Source organism: Polypterus senegalus, chromosome 2 (assembly GCF_016835505.1).
Source record: "Polypterus senegalus isolate Bchr_013 chromosome 2, ASM1683550v1, whole genome shotgun sequence".
NCBI lineage: Eukaryota > Metazoa > Chordata > Cladistia > Polypteriformes > Polypteridae > Polypterus > Polypterus senegalus.
This window is the reverse complement of record NC_053155.1, coordinates 86,981,836-86,997,636: the sequence shown is the minus strand read 5'-3', so window position 1 is coordinate 86,997,636 and position 15,801 is coordinate 86,981,836. Positions and strand designations below refer to the sequence as shown.

Genomic DNA, 15,801 nt, shown 5'->3' with positions numbered 1-15,801 from the left:
GGATCTTTTTTCCATATTACTCTCACTGCACGACTCGGGAGTATTTATATCACTGTATCTGAGTGTGAATCACAGCAGCAGCTGATCGGAAAGAGAATTATCGGTATACAGCTTTATGGACACGCTGTCTCAGCCACTGCAAAACGTTTTAAAGCCTTTCGTGTACGGACCTCGCGGTTCAGAAACAGTTTCATCCCAAGAACTTTAAATGCACTCAATCATTGCTCCTTGTAGAACTGTTTGTACTTATAACTACAATCACCTCACTAAACTTGCACTGCAGTTATAATATCTCACAACCTGCACCACTTTATAAAGCGCGTATTTACATATGATGACGGTATCATGTGTAATATGAAATGCAGCAAAATATGTTGATTATATTATACAAATAAAACTTCAACTTCATTTAAATAATCTGTATTGTTAAAAATTAAACATGTGAGGACACGGTGCCGCAGCGCTACCAAGTTCACATATTGTTCCTGCCTTGCACGCTGTGTATTTCCTGAGGCTGGCGTGACACTGGAAGGAAAGACGGATAGAATAATTAAACACGTACTATGAAGATATTTCAATGTTCATACACTACATATGTTAAACACATTTAAAGGTGTTACATACTTTTTCACATGACTGTATGCCACGTAAATTGTGTTACAAAAATGTGTTTGACTGCAGTTATTTTACAAAAGTCAATTTGAAACAATATTTTGTCACAGTAAAGGTTAAAAAACACATATCAAGACAGTCTGCTGATGTACACTGTATATATAGGGTGGTCCAGATCTAATTATGCAATTTTCATTACGCTATAACTTAAGTTTATTACATAGAAAATCTCCTGAAAAATCCTGAACCATCAAAAAGTGTGCAAACTGACGATATGAAGAATCCGTCTTTGCACCGAACTGGAATCGTCTACGCACAAGTCAAATTCATCCAGACGATCTAGATCTGCATAATTAGATCTGGACCACCCTGTATACACAGTATGTGGTCAGCAGTGAATATACATTTTATGCAGTTTTGAATTACCGTAATTTATTTGAGAATTTTTTTTTTTTGCTGTTATGCAGAAATGTATGCAGTGCAGAGGCCTGCTAGTTTCTTTTGAAGTCAACAGTGGTATGCAGGCCACGAGCGACTTCATAAATGGACCAAGCGCTGGACTGGACTCTCTCTTTTGTTTAAGTTCCAAAGCAAAAAACTGAATATAGTAAGAGATATTAAAAAAAAATAATATATTTTGACTCTGTACTTGCTGCTGAGAAATACAGTATTTATTCTAAGCAAGTACAAAAATCAAAAATTACACGAACATTAAAATCATAAACATAACTGCTGCAAATATTTGCAAAAATGTTTATTTAAAATTTTTATCATTCTCTTAAGAAATGAAAATGTACTTTGTAATGCAAATAATTAGAAATAGGCAATTTCATCTTGTTGTCCTTTGGGTGACTGGACACTATGGACCTTCAGCTCATTTCCATGTACGGGAAGGCTCCGAAAGATTCTCAAGTGTATATACTCCTCTCCTCCAACGTGAACCTGCAGGACAATCACAGCATGTCATACAGTGGCAAGACACAAATTTAATGCAGGTTACAATATGGACTTTCTGCTGTACAAGAAGCCCCTTTTTGAGTTTTCTTTAAATAAAGTACTAAGTTCATATTGTAAAAACAAAAAATAAAATCACATAGTGAAATAAAATGGCTCCAGTAAACTGAAGTATAAAGTCAAGCTAAATATATCATGCACAATTATATTTAACAACCTTTTTAAATTGTACATTTCCAAATAGTTTTACAATCTAAAAAGAAATAGCCGATGAGATGTTACTGCCAATTAAAACAACCCACTTCTGCCACCAAATGGATTTCAGGGGTTGAACACAGTAGCTCTAAATCTAGGGTGGTGCACCCGTTTTGGTTAAGAAATTACCCAGGGATATCCAGTGTGTTGTAAAAAACAGCAGTCTTGTATGTACAAACAAATTCCTTTTTGGAACTTCACCACAAGCCCAGCTTTGGGGTCCTGGAATTCAATTCAGATAATTTTTTCCATTTGCAGGGGCAAAACCACAGAGAGGCTTGTTTGGAAATTGTCTACATGCCTTTCTAAATGACCAGAGAAATACGCTGCTCTAATTCTACTGTAGGATAATAAAAATAAACAAATAAAAACTTCAGAGATTCACTTGGGGTGAATCCTCCTCATCATGTACTATGACTTTGCATCTCTTGGAAATTGACATTTGCTCCGATGGCTTTCCACCACCACCTCTTTTGCAGTTGATCAAATTTCTATTTAAATAAAACTATGGGCTTTGCCCCCTGCTAACTTTGCTCACCAACTCCCCTGTCCTGCGCTACGCACCAGCCACTTCACGCCTCTGCCACTCGCGTATGTGGATTTCACTTCCACTAAACAACAAATCTTTTAATTCTCGCGGATATGCCTCATTAGGAAGAAACACTACTTTTCCCTGATGGCAACGAGAATTAGACGATCTACAAGTCGCCGACTTAAAAGTTTAAAATCCGAACAATATATTCGATCTCTTTTCGCTGTTCCATTATTTTACTGAGTAGTAATTTCTGTTTGTTTGCACTAATGCAATCTTTACTATCATTTTTTTGAGACTTTCGAATTTTAGTACTATCATTATCTCTAACCTGCTTTGCATGTGTATCACACCAATGTTTATGAATTCTTTACAATGTTCTACTTTGTCATCTACTCTGTCTTTTATTTCCAGCCCCAAGCGTTGCTAAATTTCTTGGCACAAAGTCGTCTTGTCTCGCGGGATGTGAAAGTTTCTCTGAAAATGTCACGTTTTGTCCCAGGATAGATAGATAGATAGATAGAGAGAGAGAACACACTAATAAAAGGCAAAGCCCTCACTGACTCATCACTAATTCTCTAACTTCCCGTGTAGGTAGAAGGCTGAAATTTGGCAGGCTCATTCCTTACAGCTTCCTTACAAAAGTTGGGCAGGTTTCATTTCGAAATTCTACGCGTAATGGTCATAACTGGAACCTATTTTTTCGTCCATATACTATAACAGACTTCTGCTCGATGGCCATGGGAGCCGTAACGTAATTTTGTGCCTGCCCATATAAGGCCGTCCGTCAGCAGCAAACACTGCCGATAAATATTCACGGGTGAAGGACTGTGCTTATGCAGACGAAGATGATGGTCAGGGTGGTGTTTGGCACAAACTCAGCGAAACTGCGAGAGAAACTTTTAAGTGCCGGGTCTTAGCTAACATTAAATACAGCCATGGACATCGCACGAGATGGAACCAGCACAACTGGGAAAACTTTGATGCATGTACACCGAGCAGCTCACGTGAACTGACGCAGTACACAGACAAAAAGCAACAGTTCCAAAGAGGGCTGAACCAAAACCGAATTACACAATTGAGAAGGCAGCAAAAAAATATGAAGCGTGTGATACATACAAGCATATTCATAAGTGCAGCTACTGCGGAAACAAAACACACGGTGGAAAAAGTCAATGTCCCGCTAAAGGAAGAGAGTGTAAATAAATAAATAAATAAAAAATAAAAAAAAACCCGTGCATGCAGTGTGTCACGTCTCAGATAAAGAGGAAGACGAGCGATTTATTGATGTAGTAAGAAACGAATCGATGAATGAAACCGGTCATCTTTACAACAATTGACAAACACGGAATGTAACTTAAACACAACACATCCTCAAAATACGAACCTGATTAAAAGAAATAATGATAATCAAATCCTTGATGACAGCAACACTCATAACATAAAACAATTACTGTATATTGACAATCATGTTATGTTTTTTTGTAAAATGTTCCCTTTTCTTTTTCATAACTTCTTTAACACATTACTTTTCCGCTGTAAGCTGGTATATATATATATATATATATATATATATATATATATATTATATATACACACACACACATACATACACACGTATATCAGCGCTTCCCGATTCATTTTACCCTCGAACCCCCTTAGTTTGAGACATATGAAAAAACATGCGGTTAACGCAGAAAGACAGATCACCAATTGAAGCTTTATGAATAATGGATACTTTATTCGCGATCAATGATTGTTTTGGTAAAGCCATACTCAGTGTATTCATTAGATGAACGATAAAAAACTAAGAGCGAGGGGGGGTAACTTACTGAGGCACGCAGGCGAAAACACAATAGCGCGTCAACTCGATCTAAATTGCGCGATCACATTCGAAAAAATATATCTTTTCAAGTTCTATTTAGTCGACACAAATATCTTTGGTTGGAATGTAAGGCGAATTTACTCTTTACATTTCTATGGTGAAGAAAAATGTATGCAATGATGCCTACATTTAACTTACATTCCTACCAAAGATATTTCTGTCGACTAAATAAAAATTCCTTCTATTTAAAATTTAAATAGAACTTGAACAGAAACGATAGTTCATAATATCCACACAGACTTGCACGTAAGAGCGGGAGTCATCCGTTTTAACAAGCAGCGTATTGCACTGATACGAAATAGCTTGCCCATTTAATTATTTAGGAATGGATAAATAAAAAGATTTTGTACAAATAAGGTTTTTCATTTTTCTTCCTTGATGGATTCTGGCACCCCCAAGAGTGTGTGTATAATATATATAGAAAAGTAATGAGACTGGCAACACTGCAAGCGATCTGGCAACGCTGCGCTGTTGTCCTTGATAGAGCACGTGTATCAGTACCCTCCCATAGCTCAGTGCGAGTTTTAACACCTTACGTTAACTACGTGATTTTTGTGACTGCTATTAGCGAAGTTGTGTTTCTGGTTGTGCGTCATGCAAAATGGAACAGTGGAATTTGGAGCAACGTTGTGCCATTAAACGGCAAGTGTGACGTTTGAAAAGTTAAATCAGGCCTATGGGGAACATTCTTTATCCCGAGCTCAAGTTTTTCGCTGGCACAAATCATTTTTGGAAGGCAGAAAACACGTTGAAGATGAACACCGTTCAAGGAGGACTTCAACTTCGAAAACCAATGAAAACATCGAACGTGTGAACACTCTTGTGAGATCAGACCGTCGTTTAACATTAAGAATGTTGAGTGAACAATTAAATTTGAACAAATTTACCGTTTCAAATTTTGACTGAACATTTGCACATGCGAAAGGTCTGTGCCAAAATGGTGCCGAAAAACTGCCCTCTCCATAACAGAATTTTTGACCTCAAAAGGCATTCCTGTGGTTTTCCAGCCCCTTATTCATCTGACCTCAGTCCGTGTGACTTTTTTCCTAAACTGAAAAATGTCCTCAAAGGACGTCATTTCGGGACTTTAGAAAACATCCAAAAGAGTGTAACGGACATGCTGAAGACCATACCGGTTGAAGACTTCTAGCGCTGCTACCAACAGTGGTAACGTCTCCATCGGCGTGTAGCTGCCCAAGGGAACTACTTTGAAGGGGATAACATTGATGTTTGAAAAAAAAAAAAACTTAGGTAAATAAAAAAAATCAGTCTCATTACTTTTCTGCTACACCTATATAAATAAAAAGATGTGTCCAGTTGTATCGGTTCCAAAACTGGACACACACTCACTATAGGGAGGACATTCTCTTGAAGTGAATTGCAGTGAGTGTTACCCAAGCAATGGTGCAATCACGTGTTCTCCTAGCGTCATACTGGCATCTGGTAAGAAACATTTTGCGGCAGCCCAGGTGTTGCACATTCTTAACAGTGATATGAGAAGTGATGATATGGACAGTGGAATCGAAAGATTCATCTGAATGTGACACCCGTGTCAATCACACATGTGCAGTGTGCCGTTAAAAAGCTGATCAGTCTGGAAAGAAAATCTGCAAGGAATCACGCGATTGTCCTGACTGTGACATTAGATGATATAATTCAACAACAACCATATTTTGGCAGTATATACACATTAGCATTTTATTATTATTATTTGTATCATCATTACTATACTTCCGACTTTGCATTTTTACTGTTTTGCACATTTTACAGAAGTAATATCAAATTTAATAAATACGTAATTTTTCAAGCAAAAAAATTGCAACGGCTGTTATTGTTCACCCCCAAGAAAAAATGTAACAGTAAGGAGGTTAATGATGTTCACAGCGGCAGGTCAGTAAGGACACTGGATCATGAATTGTTTTTCAACCGTTCAAAAGCAAAAGTTTTAATAATTAGGAGCTTGGAGATAAATAATTAAAATTCCCTTCCAACACTTTTTACTGGTCATGTCATGAATAGGGGTGGCAATGGGTGTAGGATCTCCTCATTGATTACACAAACATCAAAATTAATGGCATGGAAAGCTGGCTTTGTCTGCTGTACTCTTATTCCTGCCGATGACATGCACGTCACATTACAGAAATGTCCGGTTGAGAAATGTGTGAATCGCCATTAGCTCTGCATTTTTAAGGTACTATTCAATTTTGTTTTCTGTCATATCAACTATTAAAAAAGTCAAAGGATAATCAGAACAAGCAAGTGGTCATAAGATTATCCACACTGTTGGGTACAACTAGACACCTTACTGGCATGGAGATTGATACTGCTACCTTACCAATCTATGCATCCTGGGCATAAATTCTGTGTTTTGGTGATACAGTTTTCATGATCTTCCCATTCTGCGTAGCCAAAGCCACATGCAAGTCAGGTAAACTAACAAATGGTAGATGTCCATCACAGGACAAGCACACATACCAGCACCTAATCTCAAGATAGTTCGGCTCTTATCCTTCTATGCTTCCCTTGTGCCTGGTTTGGTTTAAGTAGTCTTGAGAATAGTATTAGCCCAAATTCGGAGCTAACCAGATTATGCACTAGAAGATGCGGCCTGTTTTTTATAGCTCTTTACAACAAGCCACACAAAAAAGGGAATTTGTACACAGAATGAGTACGCCACAATACAGAACAAAGCATCGATGTGTGCAGTTTTCATACATAAAGAGGCAATTAATATTCATGCTTACCTTAATAAAGTAGTTGGTTCCAGCCACCATTTGCGATTTATACTGAACAGCTTTAAATGTGCCATACGTCCGATTAGTTTGGCTTTCAACCTGTGGCTTCACCTGTGGAGATTAAAGAAATGCAGATTTAGTTCTCTGCCTTCTGTACAGTTCATGGCCTCCTCTGCTAGGCCTCTGAACAAGAATTAAAGTACCTGTCCATTTTGAATGCCTGCACTACACACTCTAACCAAGGCCGGTTTTAAATCTACAAATCTGCTCCCTTTTATTCAGTTTGGCTGTAGCAGTCCTAAATTCTGTTCTACAAATGTCACCCAACTGGGTAACACCAGCAGAGAGGGATGAAGCTCCAGTAAACATTGCTATGATGATATGTGATGCTACAAAGCACGATGGAGTACATCTGATGCAACTGATCATTAAATAAAGTATGAAAAGCTGCACCAAGTACCTTCCGAGAGCCTATAAATAAGAAGCTCCATCACTAGTTTTTCTCTGCAGCTTCCCAGAATGCAGTACTCTTGACAATCTGACACCATTCAGGATTGCACTTGTGCTACAAGTTGTGACTTTATGGGAACTGGCTAAGCCCCACTGTTCAGCAATCACTCCCTGTGGCCAAGTCTTTACAAGCACTGAAAAAGCAAAGTCCTGCAGGAGGGACACAGTGCAAACAGACCGTTCTCTCATTTAGCAATACTGTGCAGGCACACTGCAATTGAGGAGATAAAAAAAGAAAAACACATCTTTAAAATGTAGTTAAGCAATGTGCAACTCTGACTGGGAATTCTTAGGATAGAAGAGTGCTCAAGTCCGAGTTTGGGAAAGCAAATGGCACTCCATGGATTGAAAAGGATCAGACACTAAAACCGGTAACTCAAAAAGCTGAGAACTAGAAATGGGTGCTACTCGATTACCAAAGTAGTAAATTAATAAAGTACATCTTTGAATCAGCAATGAAGATGGCAGACATTAAGAGGTGTAACAAACTGATTCAGAAGGCTGGCTCTGTGGTAGGAGAGAAACTGGACAGATCGGAGAATGTCATCTAGACTTCAGTCCGTTATTGAAGACACTAATCATCCACTTCATAGCGTTACAGTTGGGACAGAGCAGCGTCTTCAGTAGTAGACTGACTAGCATCAAGAGCTCCACTGAACGTCACAGGAAGTCCTTCCTCCCCTCAACCATCAGACTCTATAACTCCTCTTCTGGTCAGATCATCCACACAATAATCTGTTCTCGCTTTCCTTAATGGATCTCTCAGAACATTTTTTCCCCAAACTACTTAGATGTATAATAACTCATCTGTTGCTTTTCATGTGAAGAACTTTTAACCTTTTCTTGGTTCTCAAAATGTGGAAGATTATTATGGGAAAATACTTCCTGCTCAATGCGTTATTCCGTTTAGTAAATTAGGGATTTGGAAAGAAACTCGGATCTATAGTAACTACAGTAAAACTCTGTTTTAACAAGCTCAGTTAAAACAATTTCTTGGTTATAATGAAAAAAAAATAAATTTTTGAAAGATATTATACCAGCTATTCACATGTAAATTTTCCCGGTTATAACGAGTGAAATCTTGGTTGTTAGGAACAACACTTGACCACATCCTGGACTTTTGCGAGCCACTTAGCGGAATAAATTTCAATATGCAATACATTTACAGACTGACATTCTGTGTTTTCACATTGCAACAAATTGTGCTTTTTTTTTGTTTTGTTTTTTTTTTAAACATTCAGCTCTTCCACGGTGATCAAACCTGGAACACGTTATTCAGTCTGATCCCGTTCACCACCGTAACGCAAGCCACACTCTTGACGCGTGATAGTTTTAATTCTGTTGCCAATAGGAGGATCTTCGAGTGAAATCTCCGGCAGATTGTCCTGCTCCTTACTTCTAGGACTATGACCCATGTTTTCCAATATCTATAATGCAGTTTTCTTAAATTTCTGCGCTGTGTAACTGTCCACTTTGGCAACTCTGAACGTACACACAACCTCCTGCCAAAGGTAATGTCCAGTTACTGTCAGCGGTGATTAGTCAGTTTGGGTAAGATAGGTCATCATACTTGTTAGAAGGGTGCCACCTAGTGGAGATTTTGACTTACTGCCAAATACTGACGGAAAGGCTGAAAAATATTTTGTGGACAAATAACCAGAGGGTCGGATTAAATAGTTTGCTTATTTTATAGTGGCCCGCCAGCCGTTTATAATCAGAGAGCCGAAGGAGCCATTATTTGTCCATCAGTGCTCAAACACAAACACAGCCGCGTCCCTTTTTCAGTTATTAAGCAACTAAACGATGTGGGCAGTTACTGTGCAAATACAATTGAGGGTAGGTTGGGCAGTATGGGAAATGAAACCAAGCAGCTTTGCTGCACCCTACAAGTTTCTCCAAACCCAGCCAAGAAAAAACCATACCATTTTCTAAGTCCACTTAACATTGAGCAGGGTAGGGCGCAAAGGCAGGTAAAATTCCCTTGGACAGTGCGCCAGTCCATCAAGCAAGGGTGATGGCTGCAGGTTTTTGTTCCAACCCAGTTGCTTAACTAGAAAACAATCCTTGCAAATATGCTTATTTAATTGCACAAGTTGTTAGTGTTTTAACTCTGCAAAGTCAGGACATTCTTAAAATTGTAGATTTTTTTTCCCCCCTTTCTAATGAGATCATCCAAATGATTTGAAACCTAAAAAGGGAGGAGTAATTTTCTGTTCTTCACTTTTTCTTCAGTTTACTTAAAAGTGCTTTATTAAATCAAATAATTCACAGTGAATGTGCAAACTAGATAGAGAAGTAATGGGTCCTTTGTCTTTAGGAGCAGTTATAAACAGCAAAAGCAGCTGTTTAAGACAAAATAAGCAATTAACGGTTCAAAATCTCAATAAGCAATACATCTAAAATGAGGCAGAAAAATGTCACTTCAACAATAAATGACTTCTCGGGAAGCAGCTGGGTTGGAACAAAAACCTGCAGCCATGTAATGCAGCCCTCCAGGACCGACGTTGCTCATTTCCGATTTAAAGGGTCCGAGTCTTAAATAGCAAATCAATTAAGTGAAGTTAACTGGCTACAAGAACTGGTCTCTTATAAAGAAACGGTTAGAATGAAAACCTGTAGCCTCTGTGGCCCTCAAGGATCGGAGTTGGGCACAACTGGTCTAAGGCAGGGATCTCCAACTACAGTCCTGTAGAGCTACTGTGGCTGCAAGTTTTCACTCTAACTCTTTTCCTAATTAGTGACCAGCTTTTGCTGCTAATTAACTGTTTCCCTTTATTTTAATTGACTTTTCCCTTTTCCTGAATTGATTCTTTTTTCCTTAAATGGCACCTAAACATACATTTGATGTGAAGTGAGCTAACAGATGACCAACTAAGTTGGGGCCTCAAACTCCAACAACTTCACTTCATTCAGTTTCTTAATTTGAAGCCCAGTCTTGTTGCTAATTAAACCCGTTATTTAATTCCATGGCGCTCATTCTGCCATGGCAGACCTTTCCAAAACTGTTAATTTTCTTTTTTAAGAGCACCGTCAAAATGTTTTGTGGACCTGAGCAGATCAGCATTACTGAGGCCTTCACCTTTCTTTATTTTCAGTTATTGTGTGATGGACGCAGGTTGTTTTTTATGTGTTGGTTCATTTTGTGTCTTAATATTGTTTGGTTGCTAATTAAGGAAAAAAGAAATAATTAAGGGTGCCGAGTCTTAGGTTGTGCATCAATTAAAATTAAGGCAAATAGTTAATTAGCAGCAAAATCTGGTCACTAATTAAGAAAAGGGATGAAAACCTGCAGCCACAGTAGCTCTCCAGAAGTGGAGTTGGAGACCCCTGGTCTAAGGAGAACACCCAACCCGGGCCAATTTAGCATCTCCAGTCCAAGTAACCTACAAGACTCTGGATGGTGGGAGGAACCCCACATTGACAGGACTACCTTTATACATAAACACTATATAATAATAATAATAAACACAATGCTTACTATATTCAATGTAAGTACTTATTCTCATTTACAGTAGCAAAATGCATTTTTAATATTTCCAAATGTCGAATTGTCTTGCACGGCTACCAGACGCCTTTTTATTTTATTTTTTGTTCACCAGTTTAACACGTAACTGCTGGTGTAACTTGTGATTCAATTTATTTTAGCAAGTTCTCAGGTCAAATACAACTGCAAAATTTAGAAATCGCTAACTTGAGTTATTAAGCGCTCGAATGCTTCTTTTTTGGTCACGCAGCCCCACAGGGTGGGTTTATAAAAGACGCCTTGGAATATTTGATGTTTTGGGCAGCAATTAAAATGGTGTGGCGGGGGTCGCGGTCTTCACACTTGATCCCGACCCCAAGACGTCCGTAACGGTGCGACTCACCTTTGGCCTTGTAATACTAAAGCCAAACGCTAACTTCGACACACTCTCTACAAGCGTGCTTTGGTAAAGGTAAACCTGGCGTATATTTATTCTACATTTCCATTCTGCCTATACAGGGTGGTTCAGATCTAATTATGCAGATCCAGATCGTCTGAATGACTTTGATTTATGCGGGGACGATTCCAGTTCGGTGCAAAGACGATTCTTCATGTCGTCAGTTCGCATACTTTTCGATGGTCCGGGATTTTTCGGGTAATTTTCTATGTAATAAACTTAAGTTATAGCGTAATGAAAAATGCATAATTAGACCTTGACCACCCTATATAACAGAGTTCATAAGCAAGGCTCGGCGCAGGCTAACAGTTCCACAGCCTTGCACTTCAGTTCCGACTTGGTCGGCTTTCCCGTAATTATTTTTATCACAAAGCATTTTTAACGAAAATACTAGCAATCAACTATTTTGTACATTTAAAAAAATCTTTTTAAATTGCCTGTCAAAAAGTGTAAAGAATTCGAGGCGACTGCCTATGACGAGTTTAACTGCCTTTCAATAACTGATTGGGCTTCCACTGGGTAACGCAGCCCGAGTGTATGTGCTGGATGGGGGCACAGTCAATTAAACATCTAAGGTTGGATCCCTCAATTTGCCCGATTTCGCCAGGAAAGGCTAGACTAGATGTTTTAATCTCCATACATATTGTATGCATTTCACTATATACTATAAGCAACATTTACTTTTCTCTTTTTCTGAAAAGCTAATTAGTGCGCATGCAAGCATACCAAAGAATCCCGGTATTGCAGTGAAAGCAATTAATAAGTGAGTGACTTCATTTTAGCTGTGTGCTCTGTCATACAATGAAAACTAAACAGATGCACTATCAGTCATGCAAACGTTAACATTTGTTGTGGGTAAATACACTACAGCAATTGAAATAATAAATCGAATCTATTAAACGAACGTACGGTTTAAAAAGTTTTGCAACAGCTTGCGACACACCCAAAGAGTTGAAGAAGGGACGGTGGCTCACGTGAGTTCGAGGTGTGACTCACTGGCAGGCGCCTCTGATCAGCTGATCACACCCTAACGCTATACAGTCACCTCTTCCTATAATCAGCGACATTCTAAAAGGTTTGGATCATAAGACAAGTTTTTTTGTTTGTTTTGCATTTTCTTTCTGCACATAGCAATTCACCGATAAACCAATCTTGCTGAAAATGTTCTGCATAACACAGTCAAAGTTTAATTTGTAAATTAAAACCTGCAAACGCTCACTGGCCTTTGACAATGTTTTAAAAGTTAAAGTGGCACAGGAGCTAACTGGCAAGTTCGACTGCATGGTAATTGCCTCGTCTCGCAGTTTCCACATCCATCATTTCTGTGTGGAGTTTGTCGCGTTTTAATGGCGATGCCTTTACCCACCTCATCGCAGATCTTCTGCACTTCCGCGTCCGCCGGCTTCGCATCTGAGGTTCCTCCGCACAACATGGCAGCTAGCGAATCTGATGCACAAGAAAATTTAAAATAATAAAGTCTAAAGACTCTGAGCTACTACTAACCCGTTCGGCCGACTTATAAGCGAAAGTGGGCATAAATTTCCCGACGTCTTGGTGCCAGAGGCGGGCGCGAGTGGTGAGTGACTCCCTTTCCTGTGGTATGAGGCGGACGCTTTCATTTTAGTTGAGCGCATGCGCAAAGACAACTTATCCTCTGTATATAGACAGACGTGTGTGTGCATAAGACATACTCATTCTTGCAAATCCAAAAATGCGGCCATCAGATTTGACTAATTTTTGTTTCATGGTAGCTGGGACGAAACATGTGGTGCTAGGTAGGAACAAAGCTACAGACAGAGCATGAAAAAAAATGCATTTCTTTTAAATCAAACTAAGCACAATAGGTTTCCGAAAACAGAATACGATCAGAAAATGGAAAACAATTTTTAAACTAAGTTAATCTAAAAATAAGCATTCTATTTCTGATTAAGGCTTAAGTGAATAAAAACCTCTAGCCAATACTAATACAATACAATACAATACAATCATTGCTACATGAGCGCTACTTGGGACTCTTGCAGAGCTATAGAAGACTTTGTTTGTATGTATTTTGTACTATTGGAGCTCAGGCAGGACTAAAGTATGTCCCAGGAGTCACAAAGGCATTGGAGATTGAGCTAAATGTTTTTCTTTTCATTAAAGATGGTGATTCATCCATTGCTCCTGCTTTACCCTGTTTAGTGTGATGGTGCCCAGATGCTATCTTGGCAGCACTGGATGCCATGCAGAAACTTCGTCTGGCCAGGTACAACTCCATTTTATACTTTATGCTCATTTGGGGATACTTGACAAACATATCTTTTGACATGTCACTTTCTAACCTAGTTAATCTAAACCAGGGTCATGGGGAGTGCTGGAGCCAAACCTATCGAGCATAGGTGGTGCAAGGTGGCAGGAACAAACCCTGGACAGGTCACCAGTCCATTGTAGGATGAACACCCTCACACCCCCACTCAGCAAACGCATACTGGGGCCAATTGGACAGTGAAAGGAAACTGAAATATCTGGGGGAAATACATGCAGACATGAGCAGAACATACAGAGTCCACAGAGGGAGGACATGAGATGTAAACCCTGCACTCTTTACTGTGAGGCAGCAGTGCCACCACCGCGTCACCGTACTGCCTTTTGACACGTGACAGGAAAACCTGCTTGGGCACAGGAAGAATGTGCAAACCTACATGAACAATGACCAGACCAGAATTTGAAGTCAGTCTCACTAAGCTGTGCTAACTAGTGTGCCATTATGCTATATTAATGCTGATGACAAATCATTGACTGAGTGTGATGTGAAGGTGTACTTTTCAGTTGCTAATAAGCAGTTCTTGATTTTTCTAGCTGGTGTTCATGTATTTAATTTACTTTTGATTTGAAAGTCTTAGATTATTTCTTATTTTGTAATACATTTTGGGGATTTTGTTTTCACTTCAATAATTATTCTCAAGTTGTAGGTATTTCCATTTAGTTGTCTCATTCAAATCATATTTAAAAACAGTCTTTTTCTCTCTTGGACTCAAATTATTATTACCCCTCACTGTATTCTCTAATCTGAATCCTATCTACAGATTGTGCAGATTCTAATTTTGCAGTTTTGTTCACATACCTTCTCAGTCTCCTCTCATTTACAGTGACTTCATTTTTTATCCTTATGTAGACTAAGAGGTTGTTTCCTTGCAATTTATAATCTTGCATTTTATCTTGGTGCATGCTGCAAACAGGGGCTTAACTGGTGAATTGATAAAATTTCCAAACCAGTACTCTAATACAAAGTAATGAGCCCATTCTGCTAGCTCAGGACAAATGGCTGTAGCCACCACTGAATGGAATGCTGCTCCATTACAACATTACAATGATTTTGATGTGAGCGAGCCATTCAGTCCCACAAAGCCCATTAATCCTATTCATCTAATTTCTCCAAAATGATGAGTCAAATGTTTGATTCCAGGTTATGCATATGAACACACCCAGACTCAAGTCACACCAGGAAGATCTATAGTACACACAGAACATGCACTTTTAAACTCGTATTAATGTGCTACTTTTTGAATTAGGAAGCAGTTGGAGGAGTTGGAGGGTTCTTTGTCTGCTGTGGTCGTTTGTAGCGCTTGTATACACATGTAAAGGCATGTACCGTGCTGGCTTGGTGTTGCAATCCAATGGAAAACACGTCTGCTTGCACATACTTTTTGTTTTCAGCTGACTTCTGACCATCTGTTCCCTTGATTAGTAAAATGTATTCCTGCCTCTCAAAGCAAAATTTGGGACAGGCCAGTGCTTTTTCACAATGTCTGTCAGGGATCAGGGTGACCACAAGACCTGCTGCTGATGACTGTACACATATGCAACTGGTTGTCATGACATTCAAAACAGTTTGGTTTTTTCTTAAATGCAATAGAAAATGTGTGAATAGACTTGAAGAGAGCAGTCTATTGCACTCACCATGGAATCGGACCAAACTCGAACAATTCTGCAGGGAAGAATGGGCAGACATTCCCCAGACTAGGTGTGCAAATCTAGCAGAGACGTGTCCAAAAAAATTGATGGCTATAAATACAGCAAAGGGTGGCTCTATTAAGGGGATTGATGCCATTTCCAACCCTGTCATTCTTGTTTTTTATTTCTTAAATAGCAGGAGTACCTGGCGTTGCCCGGGAATCTATAACCGGTGAATTTCCCAAATGAAAGAAACAGAACATAGAAATAGAACAAACATTTCTGTGATTGACATTTTATTGTAAGTTTCTCCCCTCTAGATTCTGTGTGCTGTGGTGTTTCAGACACCCTTGAAATAGACTTTGTTGTGGCATCTGAAGTGGACCTTACAATTCTACATCTTTTTTTTTTTTGGTGGCATGGGTATATTGGCGAAAAGCAGAACAAATATAATGTGTTACATGG

The 15,801-nt window shown here is 39.0% G+C and overlaps 1 protein-coding gene across 1 annotated transcript; it reads right to left on the bottom strand.

The window, feature by feature from the left end:
• Positions 1 to 1,351: 1,351 nt before the first annotated feature.
• On the bottom strand, positions 1,352 to 13,011 carry LOC120523125 (cystatin-B-like). The gene is made up of 3 exons (XM_039744120.1): positions 12,770 to 13,011; positions 6,983 to 7,084; positions 1,352 to 1,554 (listed from the first exon to the last, which is right to left on the bottom strand). Exons 1-3 carry the CDS (start codon positions 12,833 to 12,835, stop codon positions 1,426 to 1,428), a joined length of 297 nt encoding a protein of 98 aa, XP_039600054.1. The 5' UTR covers positions 12,836 to 13,011; the 3' UTR covers positions 1,352 to 1,425.
• Between the last annotated feature and the right edge of the window lie 2,790 nt (positions 13,012 to 15,801).

Excerpts from the sequence above, each read along its gene's own strand:
- LOC120523125 (XM_039744120.1), bottom strand. The coding sequence starts at position 12,835 with ATGTTGTGCGGAGGAACCTCAGATGCGAAGCCGGCGGACGCGGAAGTG. Across the intron at positions 7,085-12,769 it reads TGCAGAAGATCTGCGATGAG|GTGAAGCCACAGGTTGAAAG; the intron begins GTGGGTAAAGGC and ends TAATCTCCACAG. Across the intron at positions 1,555-6,982 it reads GAACCAACTACTTTATTAAG|GTTCACGTTGGAGGAGAGGA; the intron begins GTAAGCATGAAT and ends ATTGTCCTGCAG.